Source organism: Peromyscus californicus, unplaced genomic scaffold (assembly GCF_007827085.1).
Source record: "Peromyscus californicus insignis strain IS unplaced genomic scaffold, ASM782708v3 Scaffold_12__1_contigs__length_115047231, whole genome shotgun sequence".
In the NCBI taxonomy this organism is placed as follows: Eukaryota; Metazoa; Chordata; class Mammalia; order Rodentia; family Cricetidae; genus Peromyscus; species Peromyscus californicus.
Genome location: NW_026294413.1, coordinates 148,470 through 169,543, shown reverse-complemented (window position 1 = coordinate 169,543; position 21,074 = coordinate 148,470). Strand labels below are relative to the sequence as shown.

The 21,074-nt window shown below is 40.6% G+C and overlaps 1 protein-coding gene across 2 annotated transcripts in view; it reads right to left on the bottom strand.

The window, feature by feature from the left end:
- The window catches only part of Fgf14 (fibroblast growth factor 14), a 661,678-nt gene extending 641,602 nt beyond the window's left edge, over positions 1-20,076 (bottom strand). Inside the window, exon 1 of one of the 2 annotated variants that reach the window (XM_052732362.1) lies at positions 19,062-20,076. In XM_052732362.1, the coding sequence (XP_052588322.1) occupies positions 19,062-19,269 (208 nt within the window). In that variant the 5' untranslated portion in view covers positions 19,270-20,076. The remainder of the gene's footprint in view (positions 1-19,061) is intronic. The other variant, XM_052732367.1, reaches the window with a different exon arrangement.
- Between the last annotated feature and the right edge of the window lie 998 nt (positions 20,077-21,074).

Below are 21,074 nucleotides of genomic sequence, written 5' to 3'. Positions count from 1 at the left end.
TTAAATGTAATTACTACATCTCTCCAAAAAAAAATTAAGGCTACATACATCCTTGTAAAGTGGAGTTAGGAAATGGTTTCATAGATATAAATAGTATATATATATATATATATATATATATATATATATGATTGATGAAAAATTGATAAATTAGACCTAAAGAATGAAAACACTTTAAAGGATACCATCAAGAATGTGGGAGTAAAATAAGCAGAATGGAAGAAAATATTTGTAAATAATAAGCCTTATAATAAATCTGTGTCTAGAATATATAATTGGCTCCTTACAATTCATAACTAAAAGAATAAATGACTCAATTCAAAGTGTCAAAGAATGTAAGTGCATATTTCTCTAGAGAAGATACACAAGAGGCCGATAAGAACATGGAAAGGCACTCAGTATCACTAGTAACTGGGAAAATACAATCAAAAACCAAAGAGACATATGAACTTACACCTGCTAGAAGGACTAGAATAAAAAAGACAGTGACAAATATCATCAAAGGTGTAGAAGAAACAGAATTTTCAGATTATGTCATTCTAGGCAAGCAAATTTAAAAAACAAAAAAACTGCAAAAGTAGCTCAGTGGTAGAGCACCCGCCTATCATGTGAGGCCCTGGGTTCCATCAGAATCAGTTACAATGAATAACAGCCCCCACAGATATCATCAGTCAGCTTTGTGGAATATAAGTCAGTTTCAGATCACAACCTGTTTTACATTTATTCACTGATCCATTGTCATTTTCGAATGTGCCCAGCTGTTGTAGTTTAAAACTTAGCGTTTCCCCAAGGTCCACGTAGTAAAGACAGTCTTCAGAAAGGTACAATTGGAAGGAAGTGGAACCTTTAAGGGGGGGGCACTAACAGGTAGTCTTTGTGTCACTGGACCATACCAAAAGAGGAGACAGTAGGACTCCAACCCCTTCCTCTTTTTTTTGTATGTGTCCTGACACTGAAGTGAGTCTTTGTGTGCCATCCTACTCTTTTGCCCAAGTCAGTTGACTCACCACAGGCCTAAAAGCAATGAGGCTGACCAGCCATGGACTGAAAACTCCAAAACAGTGAGCAAGAATAAACTCTTTCTTTTTATAAGTTGATTATCTTGATATTTGTTACAGTAGAGAAAGCTAACACAGGAATTTATTCTCAGATCTTAAGAGCAATGAGCTCTTGATTTAGTTCAAATCCTTTGCTAATTTAATCCAATGAATAGGATCTCATGACATTAATATTAAGGACATGAGAAAAAGGAGAGTAGGGAAGAGCAGAGAAGGAGAAAAGATCAGTTTATCCCTTCATTAGAATATAGGATGATCTGTTTCAAAACAAGACCCTCAGAAAAGTAAGTTTAGAGGACTTGGGACATTTTGTCAAGGGATTCCCATATTGAACTCCAGGTAGACTACCTGAAAGGACAAAAAAAATTGCCAGGCTTGGTAGCACATATTCATAATTTCAGCATCCAGGAAGCTGAGGCAAGAGGATTTTAAGTTCAAGACCAGCTTGGGCTACAATTAAATCCATGTCATTAAAACCAAACAAAATTCAGGAATAGTTATGCATCTTAGTTAGGGTTTCTATTGTTGTGAAGAGACACCATGACCACAGCAACTCTTAAAAAGGAAAATATTTAATTGGGGGTGGCTCACTTACAGTTCAGAGGTTCAGTTCATCATCATCATGATGGAACATGGTGACGTGCAGGCAGACATGGTACTGGAGATAGCTGAGAGTCCTACATCTTACAGGCAACAGGAAGTGGTCTGTGACACTGGGAGTAGTTTGAGCAAGAAGAACTCAAAGCCCTCCTCACAGTGACACACTTCCTCCAACAAAGCCACACCTCTTAATAGTGCCACTCCCCTTTGCAGGCTATTTTCTTTCAAACTACAACACTATGAAAGCCCACAAACTGTCTAGTATAACTATTAAACTGTTTTTCATGATCATAAGTCTAAGAACTGAAATAGCAACAGTTGTACCAACCTACATCTGAGTTTTTACTTGTCTCTTTTAAATTATTGTTAATATGAACACTGTCTTTGTGGCTCTCTTGTGTAAAATATTGTGATGTCCAACAGATGGGGTGAGGACACAAATGTCCAAGTGAATTATCTACTATGTATTCATAGCCATAAGTATATTTAACTACTTAGTGTTTACCTGAAACTTAGAAAATTACAAACCACAATTTAACCTGTGAGGTGCTATGTTAAAGTAGCATGCCACTATGCATTATATAAATATAGACACTTTGTCAAAATGTAATATAACAATTAATAAATAAACATATTGTATTATTATCTGAAAATCACCTTTCTGTAACTGAGTCTGTATATATATATATATATATATATATATATATATATATATATATAGTATCAACATCTATTGTTTCCCATAATATTTTCATAATTCTAAAGTTGAGACAGATAAAATCATCCATAACAAAATATACACTTGTATCAAAGCATTTCTACCATTTAGCAATGTTAAGAAATATAAAAGAAGTACAAAGATTTGTCTTACATTAAAATTTTAATACTAAAATGAAAAGTATAGTCAGACTGATATCAAGATGAAGGGTGATAGATACCACCTCTGTCTTCATTGACTAAGAAGCATGAAAGAAGAAAGCTGTAAGTCTCATTGTTAACTGAATGACCCTAAACATCCTTATGTGGGTTCTCAAAAGTCAGTCAGTACCTGAGGGGATGGATATAGTGATGGGCACTTACCCAAATGACACAGATTGGACCATGATTCTGATGTGGCATCTTTACTTGAGCAGAGTGTACATTACACCTTTTATTCAGAATTATGTTAAGATAAATTAGTCAGGGTTGATACTTTAGCATCCAGTCCTGTGACATTATGCAGTTAGTCTATTCCTCTCTCCCTAATTTACCAAAAAAAAAAAAAAGAAGGTTTGATTCAATCACTACTCACTCACCCACCCAACACAGAATTTGGATTTAAGTTGTGTTGACTCCCAAAACATTATATCTACTACCATCACCATCTAAAAGAAACATATTCCCATTCCTATATGTATGTGGCCATGTGTATACCATGTGACTTCTAATTTAAGGACTTACTGGTTAGTTACCTGTAAGATTTCCTCTTTAATAGGTTATCATTCTTAAATATTCATGTTATAAATTTGTACCATTTCAAAAATTAAAACATCTAAGACAAAGATACTGATATCCTAACACACAATTGAAATTTTGTAACCAAAATAGTACAAAATAAATATTCATTCCCAAAAATGTTCCTGTAGTAAAGTGTTCCTTAATGTATATTTCCACTAACAATAGTCAGCACTGTTGGAGCCAGAATAACACCATAAATCACTGCAGAAAAAGAACATAAGGGAATGAGATGGAACAGGGATGGAGTGGGGAAGCAATGAGCGAGATACCATGATGGAGGGAGACATCATGGGGAGAGAGAGAAACCCAGGGCTAGGGAAGTTGCCAGGAATCCCCAAGGATGACCCAGCTTGGACTACCAGAAATAGTGGAGAGGGTTCTTGAACTGAACTAGCTTGCCCCAGTGATCAGGTCGGTGAATACCCTAACTCTCATCACAGAAATTTTCTCCAATGACTGATGGAGGCAGATGCAGAGATCCACAGCCAAACACCAGGCAGAGCTCCAGGAGTCCAGTAGGAGAGAGAGGAGGGATTCTACAAGCAAGTGCATCAGGATCATGATGGGGAAATCTGCAAAGACGACCAAACCAAACTAGTGGGAACTCATGAAAGTTGGATCAATGGCTGTGGAACCTGCATGTGTGGTGATATTTTATTTGTATGTTAATATAAAGTTTGCCTGGAGATCAGAGGTAATAGCAAGCCATTTTAGGTAAACACAAAAATCAGGCAGTGATAGCACATGCCCTTAATCCTATCACTTAGCCAGCAGAGTCTGTGTGTGTTCAAGACCTTAATAGGGAACAGAGCCAATCATGGTGACACACGCCTTGAATCCTAGTACCAGCCATAGAGACTCAGAGTTCTGTATAGACAGGCAGTGACAAGGAAGTGAGGTAGCTGGGCTAAGCACCAATGAGAGGGCAGAACAGCAAGGCAATAAAAGCCTGGGTAGACAGGAAGTCGTGGCACTTTGTAAGCTGCAGCAAGGTGAGGTAAGGTTATCTGGTGGCTATTCCTATTTCCCTGATCTCTAAGGTTTTCACTCTTGTATTTGGCTCCATGTTTTTTTATTTAATAAGACCACTTAGAAATTTGTCTACAATTGGCACCCAACATGGGGCTCGAACCCACAACCTTGAGATTAAGAGTCTCATGCTCTACCAACTGAGCACATGGGACTGGACTAGGCCCTCTGCATGGTGAGACAATTGTGTAGCTTGATCTGCTTGGGAGGACCCCTGGCAGTAAAATCAGAATCCATCCTGGGTGCATGAGGGGGCTTTTTGGAGCCCACTACCTATGATGGGACACCTCATGCAGTCTTGAGGCAGGGGGAGGGCTTGGACTTGCCTCTACTGGATGTGCCTCCCCATGGGAGGCCTTGCCTTCTTGTTCAGAGGAGTGGGGGGTGGGTTGGGGGGAGAGGCTGGGGGTGGGAGGAAGGAAGAGGTGACCTTTTATTGGTGTGTAAAATGAATGAAAAAAGTCTTAATAAAATAAATAAATAAATAAATAAATAAACAAACAAAACAAACAAGAGAGAGAGAGAGAGAGAAAGAAAGAAAAAGATTCCTGTAATGGTTAATATTGTCAGGTTGATAGACTTTTGAATCACCTAAGATACACATCTCTGAATGTGTCTGGAAGTTTCCAGAGAGGTTTAACTGAGGAAAGAAGCTCCACTGTGAATGTGGGCAGCACCATCCCAGGGGGTAGTGCTGTGGCATGTTCTGTATGGCAAATGTGTTGCTGATTAGTCAATAAACAAAACACTGATTGGCCATTGGCTAGGCAGGAAGTATAGGTGGGACAAGGAGGAGAATAAAGCTGGGAAGTGGAAGGCTGAGTCAGAGAGACACTGTCAGCCACCATGATGAGAAACAGCATGTGAAGATGCCGGTAAGCCACAAGCCATGTGGCAAGGTATAGATTAATGGAAATGGATTAATTTAAGCTATAAGAACAGTTAGCAAGAAGCCTGCCATACAGTTTGTAAGCAATATAAGTCTCTGTGTTTACTTGGTCGGGTCTTAGCGGCTGTGGGACTGGCGGGGTGACAGAGATTTGTCCTGACTGTGGGCCAGGCAGGAAAACTCCAGCAACAGGGTAGGGTCCCAGATTAAGTAGAAATAAAAGAATAAAGAGCATTAGCATTTAACATTAGCATCCTGTGCTTCCTGACTGTCAATATAATATGATCCACAGCCTCATGCTCCCCACTATGATAACCATACCTTTAAATTATGAGCCACAATAAACATTTTCCCCCTTAAGTTGCTTCTTTTCAGATATTTGGTCACACTAATGAGAAAATAATATAATACAATGTGATATGAATTGGTGAAAGAGTTCTTGTGTCCAAATAACCTGTTTACATTTTTACTCCTTCCCAGTTGAATGTTTCAGTAGAAAACATCATCTTGCAAAATTAGCAGGTAGCTACTAGAGGGCTAAGTAAGTACATAGTAGTTCATTCCACAATGTGAAGAATTACAAAGCTGCCAGAACTAGAGATATGGCCCTAAACTATGCCAGAATGTGCACAACTATCTTTCAGCTTCATGACTATGAAGGGCATGAACTCAGCCACTAGCTACAGGTCCCACTTTACAAGCTCAACATATTATCCATGATTTCAACTGGAAAATAGCCTCAATGTATGCTTTGAAATTATGAGGAATGGCATGGAGGTCATGAGAATCATAGGAAAGAGTTCCTTTGTGAAAGTAGATTTAAAGACAAGGTACCCACCCTATCTCTCCAAGCCTTGTAACAACTTCTGAACCAGACAATCATTGCAAAGATGTATGAGCAAAACATCTTGTAATCAAGGGACAGTATCTACCCATGATGTGAGGACATATTTGTTTGCTGACCAGGATAATGAGTATATTGCCTTCATATTCTAATAGGCAACTTTGTTAGAAGCCTCTTAAAAGCCTGAGGTTTTCTAAATTTATATTCTAGCTGCTACACAGATCCACCTTTATACATATGTCTACTGCACTATTGGACATTGCCTCTGAGGAACTGGGCAACATATTGGACACAATGAGGTGATGAGGACATGAAGCCCAGTCTTCCTGTTATTCTGGAGTAATCAAGCCCCTTTTCCATGTCCCAGTAGTCTCCTTTCTTGCAGTAGCATCTTTGTAACCTGTGACAAGCTTGAAAATTCCATACCCTGACAACTTATAGATGTTAGCTTCAATTTATTCAGTTAGAAGTTTCCAGTTTACAAATTAAAAACCAAAGCTGCCCCATAAAACCTACAGGTCTAACACCAACGACACAGATGTATCTCAAAAACATGAACTGATACTCTCTGAAGAAGCCACTCTTTGATGAAGATCCTGCAGAAAATTAACTCCTAGAACTTTTGTCATAGGTCATTGTGACAGTTGACCTATGGAGCATATGGAGCCAAAGTTGTCTTTGGCTACTTTCAATCCTATCTAAAAGCCAATTACTTTCAACCTTTGCATCTGACCTAACATCTTTGTGGTTACCTGTGAAACTTTTACAATGTATTCTTAGCTATCCACTAGTTTTCACCAGCCCTAAAGCTAAAAATGTTATAACATTCAAAACCTGCTATCTCCCATTGACCCCAGTATTTGTTAAATGTGCTAACTTGTTATTTTCTTCTGTTCTGTGACTATAAAAGATAATGTAATCTTTTCCACAGATTAACAAGTTATTTAGAGTCATCAGAATCCCTGTTCTTAGGCCTTATTACTTACATTTAGGTAAGAAGATATCACTCAGTTCCTTTTGATCAAAGGCAATGTTTTACTTCAACAAAAGCATTATGATGACTAAAAGAAGCAATCTATGAAATGTGAGGATTTTGTGATTCAACTACAGCTTAAGTTAGATGGAGAAATTAGAACACTTCTGAAAGAGAAAGGAGAAAATTTTTTTATGGAGTGATCAGTAATGGTCTAATTCCTGATTAGATTATTGTTTATCACTATAACCCACAACTGTCAAAATCCATCAGGCTATAAATAATGTACATTTAGATTAATTTAAATCATATCACAAAAAGAAAGTATTAAAATCTTCAGGTTTCTAAAAGTTGAATTTGTGGTAGTTCATTTTAGCTTCAGGTCAAAATGATTCACAAAAACACAAGGACAAATATTGATGACTTTTACATATATGCCTAACAGGTTTTATAAAGAGCTTCAGTATAGGAACTTCAGGGTATTTGCTCTAGAGTTAGGTCACTTTGGTGTACACTCAGATTTTTCACTTTCCAGCCTGGAGACTCCTAAACTCTTTATGCTTAGGCTTCATAATTTTTATTGTACTTTTATTCTTTGAGAATTTCATATATTTATACAATAAGATATGGTATTGAGCCCTGTCTTCTGCTTCTAACTCCTTTGTTCCCCTCAACATGCTTCCCCAACTTCATTTCTATTTTTTTCTCTTTGCTATCCCACTAAGTCCAGTTAATGCTCCCCAAATGTACACAGGTGGAGGGACATCCACTGGAGCATTATCAGTGGTTACACTCTAAAACATAAATGAATGATAGTCCCTCCCCAAATAGCTGTCAACTGACAGTTTCTCCTCAGCAAATTAACCAGGCTGATATTGCTGTAGCAATTGAAGAGAAGCTACCACCTCACATTAAGTTGGTCAATGTACCCTAAAACGATTTCTACCATTCATCATCTATTTTATTCAAAGCATCTCCTATATTATCGCATAGTGTATTCATCCATCAAAATACCCCCACAGTACCACTTAAAACATATAATGTTTATATTTTATTTAATTAACTTTTTAAGTCTTTTATTTGATATCTATTATCATATATGTGAAATGCAAGGAATTTTACTCCATTTAGTTACCATGTAAATAGGAATATATCTTTAAGTTAATGAAAAAAATCCAAATCACATTAATCATAAAAGCAAAAATTTAGCATATTAGGTTTCTGCTTTCAATTCAAGTGAGAGTAAAACTGTAATGCAGATCGATGATGACTGCTGAATGTTTAATTAGCAAACTTAGCAAGATCTCCCAGTAAACACAGCCTTTCATTGCTTAATACTTATAACACTTAATGTTCAAAAGGAACACAATGAGAGAAGACTAGGTCCAGACTGTTTTTATTTTAATCCCACAATTAAGGAATATTATTTTTGTTTTGGTCTTTAGCCTTTTTTATTTTTGTGTTTTTTTAAAGTACAATACATTACTGTACTACATACAGAAAGTGAGAAGAACAGAGATGATGAATCCTTCCAAGCTACACTTTATCTAAGAGGCAGTTTTGAAGAAAAGGTTATGGCTCACTTCAGTGATCCACTATAATTGCTCAGACAACAAAATGCTATGGAAGGGGAAAGACATTTTAATTACAAGCACTTTCGTTTGCATCTGGGAAGCAAGAATACATTACATATATAAATCCAGCAAGGTTTGGGCTTCTTTCTCCTTTACCAACAGACCGGAACAATCATCTGAAAACTTGACTTTTAATTGTACTACTTGGCTTCTCAAATTAAACAAAAGATATGCAAAAATGCCTGCTATTGATGAAGAACTGTACATAATCATAGAAGACACTTTGGTTTGTCATCATTATAAAGCATTTCCATCCTTATGATTTTCAGAGTAAAATCAAGAAAAAGAAACTCATTATCCACAGAAAGATTCCCAGAATTATTTGAATTTTGACTTAGAAACCTGTCAAAGTCACTCAGACCAATGGAGTCGAATTGAAGACCCTGACACAAATCCACACACCTGTGAACACCTGATTTTTTACAAAAAAGCTAAAATTATACAATGGAAAAAAGAAAGCATCTTCAAAAATAGTGCTGGCATATTGGATGTTGACATGTAGAAGAATGCAAATAGATACATATCTGTAGCTCTGCACAAAGCTTAAGTCCAAATAGATCAAAGACCTCAACATAAATCCAGATAAACTGAACATGATAGAAGAGAAAGTGGGAAGCAGCCTTGAAGACATTAGAACAGGAGACCCCTTCTTAGATATAACACCAGTAGCACAGACACTGAGATTGACAATAAATAAATGTGACCTCCTGAAACTGAAAAGCTTCTGTAAGGCAAAGGACATGGTCAATATGACAAAACAGCAGCCTACAGAATGGGAAAAGATCTTTACCAACCCCACATCTGACAGAGGGTTGATCTCCAAAATATATAAGGAACTCAAGAAACTAGATATCAAAATACCAAATAATCCAATTTTTAAAAAGAGGTACAAATTTAAACAGAGAATTCTCAACAGAAGAATCTCAAATGGCCAAGATACACTTAAAGAATTGTTTAACATCCTTAGTTTTCAGGGAAATGAAAATCAAAACGACTCTGAGATACCATCTTACACCTGTCAGAATAGCTAAGATCAAAAACACTGAGGACAGCTTATGTTGGAAAGGATACAGCCACTTTGGAAATCAGTATGGCAGTTTCTCAGAAAATTGGGAATCAATCTACCTCAGGACCCAGCTATACCAATCTTGGACATATATCTAAAGGATGCTCAATCATATCACAAGGATACTTGCTCAACTATGTTCATAGCAGCATTATTTATAATAGACAGAACCTGGATACAACCTAGATGCCCCTCAACCAAAGAATGGATAAGGAAAATGTGGTACATATACACAATGGAGTATTACTCAGCTGTAAAAAACAATGATCTCATGAAATTTGCAGGCAACCCAGACCCAGAAAAGCAAACATGATATGTATTCACTCATAAATAGATATTAGTAGTAAAGTATAGGATAACCAACCTACAATCTACAGCCTCAGAGAGGCTAGATAACAAGAAAAGTCAAAAGAGGGATGCATGTATTTCCCTGGGAAGGGGAAACAGAAGAGATCTCCTGGGTAAACTGGGAGCTGGAGTTGGGGGGATGGGAGGATGGGAACTTGAGGGGGCATGTTGGGCAAGCTGGGTGCAGGAGGTAGGTTGGGGGTAAGATGAAGGGGCAGAGTAATGAGAGAGAAGTCTTGATGGGGGACCCATTTCAGGGTTAGAGAGAAACCTGGTGCTGGGGAAACCCCCAGGAATCCACAAAAATGACCCTAGCTGAGACTCTTAGCAATAGTGAAGAGGGTGCCTGAACTGACCATCTACTGTAATCAGATTGGTGACTACCGTAATTGTCATCAGAGAGCCTTTAACCAGTAACTTATGGAAGCAGATGCTGAGATCCACAACCAACCACTGAGCCAAGCTCTGGGAGGAGGGATTGTATAAGCCCGGGAGGTCAAGGTCATGAAGGGTACCCGCAGAGACAGCTCATGGGAGCACATGGACTCTAGACCGACAATTACAAAGCCTGCTTGGGATCCACCTGCATGTGTGTGACAGTTGTGTAGCTTGGTCTGTTGGTAAGGCTCCTAGCAGTTAGATCAGGACCTATCTCTGGCACTTAGCTGGCTTTTGGAAACCTGTTCCCCATTCTGGATTACCTCACCCAGCCTTGATGCTAGCAGAGGAGTTCAGTCCTACCTCAAATTGATGTGTCATGCTTTGTTCAAGCCCATGGTAGGCCTGCCTCTTTCTGAATGGAGATGGAGGAGGAGTGGATGGGGAGCAGAGTAGATGTGGAGTTGGGGATGGGGAACTGTGGTCGGTTTGTAAAATAAATGAAAAAAATATTAATAATAAAATAAAAAGAAACTTGTCAAAGTTTCTTACTTGTTACTAAGTTCCTTGGGTCCTCAACAGAGCACTCTGGACAGCTTTACAGATTCCAAAGCAAAAGCAATGTATTACTGACAAACTGCTGAAGGCTTAAAAGCCTATTGGCAGAAAGTTCTAGACTCCTTTAACTTCCTTTCCAAATTGACCTTTTCACTCAGACTGATTCCACTTCCTCTCTAGAGCCTTTTTTGGGACCATAGTATCTCTTAGAATATTATTTGCTTCCTCTATGCCCTTTCTTCAGTCTTGCCTGACTCAAAGCTGTTTTCCACACTGTGGCATAAAGGCTGCCACATTGATACATGATCTGTTCTTCTTTACCTTCTAGCTGCACTGCTTGCCATTCCCTGTTGACAACTTCTCTTCATCTTAGTTCTTAGTATGCACTACTCTCATATGCTTGAAGCTTAAAACATGCTGACTTTTCCATGCCAACCCACTTTCTCTAGTGACTAACTCATAGCCAATCATCATAATTCAGTTTTGTTCACTATGGCAAGCCTTCTGTATCATCTTTGTTGACCCTTAGCTTATTTTCCTCTGCCTACAGCTCTGAGCTAGTATTGAACCATCAGAGCTAACCCAATTCTTTGTGTCTACTCCAAAATTATTCATGCTAGAACTCTTCATTTTGCTTCTCCTGCAACAACACCTGAGACATGGGAGAACTTAAGTCTATTAAGTTAAGAAAACAGCTAGATGTGCTGGGCACCTGCCTCTAATGCCAGTACTCTGTATGTTGAGGCAAGAGAATGGTGAGTCTAGGTCAGCCTGAAATATATGGCGATGAGGGATAATATATACTTGACAAAGAGCCTGTGGTCCTGAACAACTTCATAAATTTCAGTGTTGGAGATAGACCTGAGAAATCTTCTTTTTAAACTTATAACTGAGATATTTAAAACTTAAAGTGATTATTCCCAATAGCCCAAAGAGGAAAGGGAGGCAGTGTATACATCCTATCCTTCAAAATGCTTAGCAGTCCCCCAGGAAAAGGATCTAGAGACAGAATGAGTCAAGTGGAACACCATCTCAACAGCAAACTCGCAGCTCTAGAAAACGCTTGAGTAGCTCTCTGTAGTTTCTTCTTTTAGGGCTGAGAGTCGCTGTCTGTGTTTGTGCCTACAGTTATGAACTTTTGCAAGCAGTCACTAGTATTCCCAGTGAAGAGTTGGCACACTAGGAAAAGAAGCAAACCATTCATGAGCTTGAAGGTGGCCCCACATCTGATAAATACTAATTTTAAAACCCAACTTAAATGCAGTCAACAAAGACCAGGAAAGACACAGGGAAGGGGACAGGGGAGAAGAGAGTAGAGTAAATGTAAAGATTTCAGAAATCAAAACTATGCGAGGTGGTGCTGCCTTGAAATTATTCTCAATCAAAATCATTCGGATTGCACCTGAGACTGGAGCACATAAAACTTCAAGAATATATGCAAGTCTCCTGTAAGTTAATGGGAAAACTGAGCCCAGAATTGAGATCCAAAAAAGGCTCCCAGTCTCTGGTTTGCACACACAGCAGACAGCCCAGCTCCTTTCTGCAGCACACTCTCTATAAAGCAGCCTGGGAGAGGAACAGGCAGAGGCGGCCACCTGTGGGCTGGGACCAAGGTTCCCTGCCTGTGCTGTCATCTGCAGGTGGAACTCTCCTCCACTGGGGTCCACAGGGCAACCATGGCCCCGCGCCAGGAGGAAGAGGGCAGAGTGGCTGCCAGAGCCCTGGCCCTTGCTCACTAGTTGCTCCAGCCCCAGGATCCTGGCCACTGAAGTTCCCATAGCAACCGCGGCACCAGCAAAGGGGCCACCGGAGGTGCTCTCGGGGTCAGAGGTCATCTCCGTCATCTCCGTGGCAACAGAAACTTCCCACGCGAAGGTGGCTCCAGCGAGCTGCTTCTGCCGCATTGCGCCGCCGCCGCCGATAAGCAGAGTCCCTGAGGCGGGAAACTGCGAGTCACTTTCCTGAAAGCCTAGGAGGGAAGGGACTGCTGGGTCAGGCCAGGCTGGGAGGAAACCTGCCCCTCTCAACCTGTTCCCTTCACCAGCTTCAGTCACATCTCCAAGGGGTTTCCACGCTGTGAACAGATCAGAGCTGCAGAGTTTAAGACTCACGACTCACGGCTTTGAACAGAACAAATAATGTTAACAGTTCTCTGGAGGCCAGGGACCTCCACCCAAAGCCATAGCTTCTGCCAAGCTTTGTCGTCCCTGCCTGACACAAACTCCAAGCCTCTCATTCCAAAGGCACTGTGTCCTAGCATCCTCCACGCTATTAAACTGGCTCCTGGAAAAACGAAGCAAACTAGTTTGGTGGTTGGTAGTAGATGGAGCAAAAAAAGTTGGAAAATCCCTGCTTTTTAAACTGCAAAAGAAAAACTAGAAGTGAGAAGGCTTCTTTAGAGACAGCTGCCAACTCAACAACAACAAATAAATAAATAAATAAATAAATAATAAATAAATAAATAATAAAATAAATAAATAAATAAATAAATAAATAAATAAATAAATAAATAAATAAATAAATAAATAAATAAATGCCATAAAGGAGGGTCCTAGATATTGCCTTGGAGAAAGGAGCTCCAAGGAGAAAAAGAACAAAACACTCAACTTTTGCAGAAAAGGAAAGAAAAAATGACCAGGAAAAAAAATGAAGCCGACCCTGCCACAGAGGGAACTGGGAGGGCTTCCAACCTTCATTTGTGATTTTAAGGGTAAGCTTACAGAGAGTATACAATAATCCCGTGGCTTGGGTTTTAGAGAAGGGTTAGGTATGAGGAAGAGACTGCAGGCCTCAGGTTTTGGATTCAGGTCATTTCTGTAAAATCACTCAAGTATGCAAAGAGCCAAACATTGATGCCACTGCTGTCATTTTCGCTTACCTATTTATGTTTATGTGTTTCGTTTCTTTCTTTTTGTTTTCATAATTCAGAACAGAAGTGAACGCTGAATAAACTTGGCCAACTATCATACTGCCAATGACACAGTTCCATGGTTCAGCTTTTAGAACTATCAGCTTTTCACTATTCATCTTACTGTAACGTTTTACAAATGTGCTAAGCTTGGGACACTTGAAGAGTGTGGCAAAAATTCTGCCTCTGTGAATTTTAAACCAGTTATTGCATTATGCCTAGGGTTAAGTAACAAACAAAAACCTTTGAACCCAACTTAGCCCTACCCTCAAGTCAATGTGTGTCAAGTTTAGTCTGACTCAAGCAGAAGCTTTATCAGGAAAAAGGAAGTGCAGTAATGTCTAAAACCACTGTCAGTGTTCCCTATATAACAGATTCTCTGTAAATGTGTTCCTTGTTCTTTCTTTTGACCTCCATGTTCACAAAATCCTAGGAGTTTCTCTTTTTGACTTCCCTGATCACTGTATATCTTTGACCAAAGTAAAAGCATTATTTTGTAGTGACTGGAGAAATACACAGGGAAAACATCAGGGTTAGTGACTCTTCCAAAACAGAATAGCAAAAATCTGGAATTGCATCTCAGGAATAAATTAAGAAATTGAGCCATCTCCCTCAGAAAATGCCCAGCCAGTCAATGCCCAGGTTCAGCTCACACCTGGATTCAATGCATGGCGCATAAACCAAAGCTTAAGGAACAATATAGACTATCCCTGACCCACATTGACTTGAGGGTAGGGCTAAGTTGGGTTCAAAGGTTTTTGCTTGTTTTTTAACTCTAGGCATAATGCAATGGCTAGATAAACTTCACAGGGGCAGAATTTTTGCCACACTCTTCAAGTGTCTCAACTGTTTCCCCATAAAGCATAAGAAACTATTTGGAATAAATGCTTCCATTTTAATACATATACACAGTATTTATAGAAAACTTATGAGTGAGGGTGAATGAGACAAGATGTCAAAATGAGCAAAGGAGCAAAAGCATTGACTACTGTCCTTGTTACCATTTGTATGAAAACACAAAAGTTTCCAATGTGTATCTTGCTAAAATATGGAAAGCTGGGTTCAACCATTGTAAAGGAATAGTTCACTGTGGGAAATGTGAAGCACAGTATAGAGTTAGCTTTAACACATTCGAAGAGTGGTGCACTGTTTAAACATCATCTTCATTGTTAAAGGAGAGTTCACATTATCATGCATTGGTTTTACACTTGTTAACTTGGATGTCAACTTAAAGAAAATTTAAAAAAGTCTACTCTTCCAGCAATTCAGTATTTGGAAGTCTTGCTAAAAATAATACCTAAGGTTCATGAAGTGGCACTGCTTGGTATAGCTCACTTTACTACCTCAGTAACTAAAACCTTCCTGGATGGAAACCAGGCCCAACTCAGTTTAAGAACATTACAAGAAGAACTTTCCACCTGTTTCTTATTCTGTCTACACTATCTGAATTTGATATCTTCATTTGCTGCACACTTGGTGTTTTTTTCCTTCCCTATCTCCCTATTTTCTCATTTCAAAAGGCCATGATGGGAACACCAAAGGCCATGAATCTGTGGAATGTTTCCAGTGCACTCTGTGGAATTATGTCTAGGTAATCCACTTCCTATATATCTTCCCACCATAGACGTCTGTACTCAAGAAGATTCTCATACATTGTGAGAAGGCTTGGGGGTCTTGTCTGTGGTGTATTGGGTACAGTATGTGAAAGAGTCCCTGACTTCCTTTGCTTGTTTTACGAATCTGGAGAGACAGCAACAACACAACCTTAGTACTTATCAATCATACTTTTTACCTTATCATTCTTTGCTTCAAAAGCAGTGACCTAGATTATTTTCTAAATCAGCCTATTATATACACTGGACATTCTAAACTGTTATACTGGTTCAAAAAAACATACCAAGCCCTTTCCAGGCCCCCAAAAAGAGCACCTTGTACTTAGTATTCCTATTTAATTGATTTGCCTAAAATATAGTCACCTTTCATGACTCATACAGCAAAAGCTACAGCAGGTAACATTTCTTCTAAATGCACAGCTATTGCTCAGCTAGGGAAATAGAAAGTAGGACATTTGAGCATGTATGTGCACCTGAATGTGTTCTCTGATAATCACTGTACTTTGGAATACTAAGTACTTTTTTGAAATTAGTAGATTTTACTTTACATCCAAATATTTTAAACCACTGTGATTCAGTTTTTAAAAGAATATGTAGCACAAACACATGCTACATGATCTTTTCTCACTAGATATCACACAACACAACTACAGGACAAAGTAGTAAACCCATACCTCTATTATCTGCTTATTTTTACACTAACCTGCTCTAAAACCTTTAGCCCAGGAACCTGTAGCCCAACTCCCCACACTTGTTGATGATTTCAAGAACCAAAAAAATCAGTAAATTATTTTATAACTTGCAAAGATAAGGAAGAAAACACAGGCTAAAATCTGTCTTTGAAATCATAAGGGATGCTTTGCACCAATTCCCTAGTACTTGACAGCATTCTGTCAAACTTTTTCATTTGAAACCAGTTAATTGTCCTCCTTTTAGATTTAAGATAATATAATAGGTAGTAGTCAATCTGTTCTTTTTGTTTTTAACAGTTAAGAGGATTTTAGTCCTTGTTTTATTTTAATTACCCAATTAAATTCTTAGTTGTATTGCTATCTTGGGATCAAAAACTGCAAATGATTATAGGCTTTGTGTTAACAGCAGAAGAATAGACCACACCAAGTACAATATCCAGAGGAAATGGCAGGCACGGGTTTGAGTCCAACTAAAAAGATCAAAGCCTTTTAAATGCCAGCTACATAGTTTGATACATCAATGTTCCATTTTTTTAATCTCCAAAATTCTCTGACTCCCAATTTGGACTCAAATCACTGGCAATCTAAGACATAACTATCCTATTAGAGTATTTGGTGATGTTGTCAGACAACCCATGGATTAACCCATCACTTCAACACTCAAGTACATTAGCATATATAAGCTGCAAAATAAATTGCTCTTAAAATAAATAACCATTTGTTTAACACCTTCCAAAACACTTTGGAAAGAGAAAACTATTCTAGAGAGATGAAAGTGGGTGGGGAGGGGGAAGTGTAAAAAAAAGAACTTTAACCTAGTGGTGGAGGGATTGGCATTTCCGGTAAAAAATTATTTACAATAAAAACATAAAGGCCTTGGAACAAACTTACTGTTTCTTCCTGCTGAATTATTTCCCACTCACCAATACTATGGAAGGGCTAGCTTCAAGGTCCCTAGACAAATGGCCACGTCTCAAAAAAGAAAGGCTTTTTATGTGCTCCTTTCTCAGAAGAGAGCTAAATCTTTTCACAGAATAACCCAAGAAGGCTTACAGCCTTTGACCTGTCCCACTTTGGGAAGTCCTACAGACAGCTATTTCATGCCCAGGACATGAACCGGTGCTGCAGATGTAGGTGGGTAATCGAACCAAGCATCTGTAGTGTTCGGCTGGATGCCAAGGACCAGGAGTACACCCTGAGCCGTATCAGTAATGCTCTGCTAAGTAAGGTGTCCAGTTTGCTGTCCCCTTAGACAAGTCTCGGGATGAGAACACCATTCCAGAGTCACTAAACGCTGAGTAGTTAAGGAACAAAAGGGTAAAAGGACAGGAGACAGTGAAGGAGGCTGGTTAGACAGGGCGTGGATCTAGAACTCAGGGACCAGGGCTGTAGGACAGTGACAACAACTCCACTGCAGCAGGGAACCCTCCTGGAAGCCAATAGCTGGCTCCTCTCAGAACCTCCACAGTCCTCTAAGCTTCCCAGCTAGGAGCAACTTCCCTTGGCCGGAGCACAGGAACATCAGCCCTTTTGGACACTCTTAACAACTCGCATGCACCTTGCCTTTTGCTGCATAAGTAGTGGCTGCAAAATGTCCTAGACCTCCACACCCACTGCCTCCAACCCCGCCCACCCACGCTCCTCTGTTCTCCCTGCAGCCACTGGGCTGCAGCCCCCTCTGCTCGCGTCATCTCTGTGATGCTACATTTGCTAGGCTCAGAGGCTGGGAGCGAGCAGCCACTTGCTGCCCAGCCGTGGGAGTTCTGGATGCCAGCGTGGCCGGCTCTGAGCTCCAGGTGTCAAGGCTGCCGCGGAGAGCCATGATCTAGTGCACCGCAGTGCCAGCTTCAGCAGCCTTAGTCGCCCTGCTGCCGCGGCAGGACAAATGATCCCCCGCCCCTCAAGCACAACTACAGACCAAAAAAAAAGAAAGAAAAGAAAAAAGAAAACCGCTCCAGGTCAATTCCCACCCTATCCCAGCCAAGGGATGCCGCACACTCTTGGAATGATTTCAGGAAAGACTGAACCCAGCCTCCTTTGCCACAGCTGCCACCACCAGGCAGCCCTCAGGCCTGGCTGTTTAAGGGCTGCTCGCCCACGACTCCACTGCTCCGAAATGCCTCAGACTAGACACAGGGAAGTAAACCCCTGGGAACGGCTCCCCAAATCACCTGCATTTGCATTTCTTATGTAATATACTGCAAGTTTCCCTGTTGGAGCCCTTTGAAATCGGGGCGCATGATCGCCAGGAGGTATAAGCTAGGGACCCGCTGGTCGTCCTGGGACCTACACACAGGGTTTCCTTTCGCGGTTTTTGAAAGGGGAAGGGACTTAAATGGCATGTACTGGAGGGACTGGGCTTGTCCTCTGGGTCCTGGTTCCCCCAGGTACAAGCCCTGCTCCAGTGTTCACTGTTCGCAGGCTGGATGTGTCAGAGGCAGACTAGGGAATGAGTTAATAACACTAGACGAGGGGGGCTGGGGGGGGGGGAGGCGGGGGCTGACGGATGAGCCGGGCCAGGAGAGAGGGGGCGCTTTTACTTTGCTAAAGGTGATGGGATGGCGAATATTGTGCAAGCTAATCAGAAAGTCTAAAGCTATGTCCCTGGAGGAGCAGAAGTAAAGCAAGCTCTCTGCTCTTTCTCCTGGCACAGCCATAAGCCATAAGCCCTTCAATATTCCACCAGACACGGGAGACCAAATCCATTTAGTAGGGGGATTAAAAAAAAAAGTTTCCTCCTCCTAGTGATGGATTGTGTCACAGCTAAGAGCTGTTGATCACGGTTTTCGGGTCGAGAGGACGCAGATCCGGCGGTGGCTACTTGTTTATTCATGCAACACCTCTGTATGCAACACTGTCCGGGTTCCTTGCATGTTCCCTGGCATCCTGCATAGCAAAACTGCAGACCTAGCTCAGTGAGCAACAGACAGGATATTACGAGGAAAAAACAGAATATGATGCATGCTTTGCTTACCAGTTGGGTTCTTGTTTTTCTTAAGACTCTTGCCACAAAGACACTGCAGCATATGCGTTCCTTTGCTGAAAATGTTCCAAAGAAACCACATTGATTTGGGCGAAAAGCAACCCAGCAGCTTAGACACCCTGAGAAAGAAGAGGCCCTTGTGGTTGCATAATAATAACTTGAAATCAGTTCTCCTGAAGAGGGGCACCGGTTTTACCATAGGAAAAACGTTAATATTCCGAATCTTCTCCCAGTTTTTTCCCCTCACGTGGTATATCTCTTTGAGACTTCTCAGCGATTGTTTTTTCTCGGCCAGGGTGAATGATTTATTCCCTCTTGATCACCACTGGATCATGACCAAAGGGTTGGAGAGAAAAAAATCCTTTTTCACATGAAGCCAAACCAAAAAAAGCAAAGAAATCCCAACCGAGACCAGAACTAATCAGGAAGAACAGGAATGCACAAAAGATCCCCAAAGAGAAAATCATAGCCTTTTACTCAATGGAACTGAGGATGGGCGGATCTGCAGAAGGCAAACCGGCTTCATCTTAGCGAGAGAAGACTGCCATTGTGTAGCCCCTAGGAGAGAAGGGAAAAAAGGGGGGGGGGGAGGAAAAAAGAAAGAAAGAAAGAAAGAAAAAAAAACAAAACACCACCACACACACTCATACACCAATACCACCTCCTAGATTGGTCTGGCCGCCAAAGACTGAGCCTTCTTTCTCCCGCGGTCAATTTTTTTTGAAAAATAAGCAATCACCAGAGCTCCGTGGGATCGGACTGAAACTGCAGTTCTTAATCACGAAGAGAAGATGCCCCCTCCCCTTGTCAGTCTCGTAGTAGGTAGAAGCGCCACAAATTTCCTTCCTCCTTCCTTACACTCTTCCTTCCAGTCTCCAGGCACCGTGAGCATGAGGAAAATCTCTCCTCCGTATTCCTCGCCCAGCCTTGGCTGTGAGTTACAGGCATTAGAGGGAGGAGGAGGAGTTGAAGTTTGCATTGAAAAGACTGGCTTTCCATGACGTAGCCACGTGCTTTCAGACCCGTCACCAGTGAGGTGCCTCAACCAGCCTTGGGAGGGACTGTCACTGCAGTGTATGCCACCCCTCCAGAGTGCTCTCCTCCACCAACCCCAGCTAGGCTCAGCACAACCCCAGAGACCCTCTCCCTTCCTCAGCCAGCTCATATGCTTGCTGCTGGCTCTTAGAGTCAGCCTCATATCCTGCTGTTAAAAGCAAATTTAAAAAGTACAATTAACAATTATAATGAATAAACCTTAGAAAATACACGGGGGAGGAGTTTAATGGCATTGCACACAGCCAAAACCAACTCCACTCTCCATCCTCAAAAGCAGCATTAAGGCACCTTAGATATTAGGAAAATTCAAGTCCCTTTCTTTCTTGGGAAGTGACTCCCACTTACCATGTTCATGGAAAAATATAAACCAGGTGGATGGCCAATACACATTTCTAGAAACAGCCTATTAAAAGGACAAACACCAGCTGGGCAGTGGTGACACACACCTTTAACCCTAGCACTCAGGAGAAGAGGCAGGAGGATCTCTATGAATTCCAGGCCAGCCTGTTCCATAGAGTGAATTTCAGGACAGCCAAGACTACACAGAGAAGCCCTGTCAAAAAGCAAAAACAAAAACAAAAAAAAACAACAAAAAAGGACAAACACCAAAATCTAGATGGAAAAGCATATTTTTTTGTGGAGAGGGTCATATGTACAGAATGACATTTATGCCTTTTCTAGACAAATAGTCCATTCCTTTGAAATACTTTCCTGGACAGAAAGTATCCTAATTTCATGCTTTAACCAAGGGCTTGTTTCTGCCTTCCAATTGAACCAGCATTAAACTCACCCTTTTCCATACTCTATGCCTATCACACAGACTACAACATATCATTCAGCAAAGCAGGCACAATCTAATCCAGCCTTCTATTTACCCAGAAAGTCTAAGGATTTGCGGCAGAGCTGTTGATTTTTTTCCAGGTTAGAGTGAGGAATACAATGTACAAA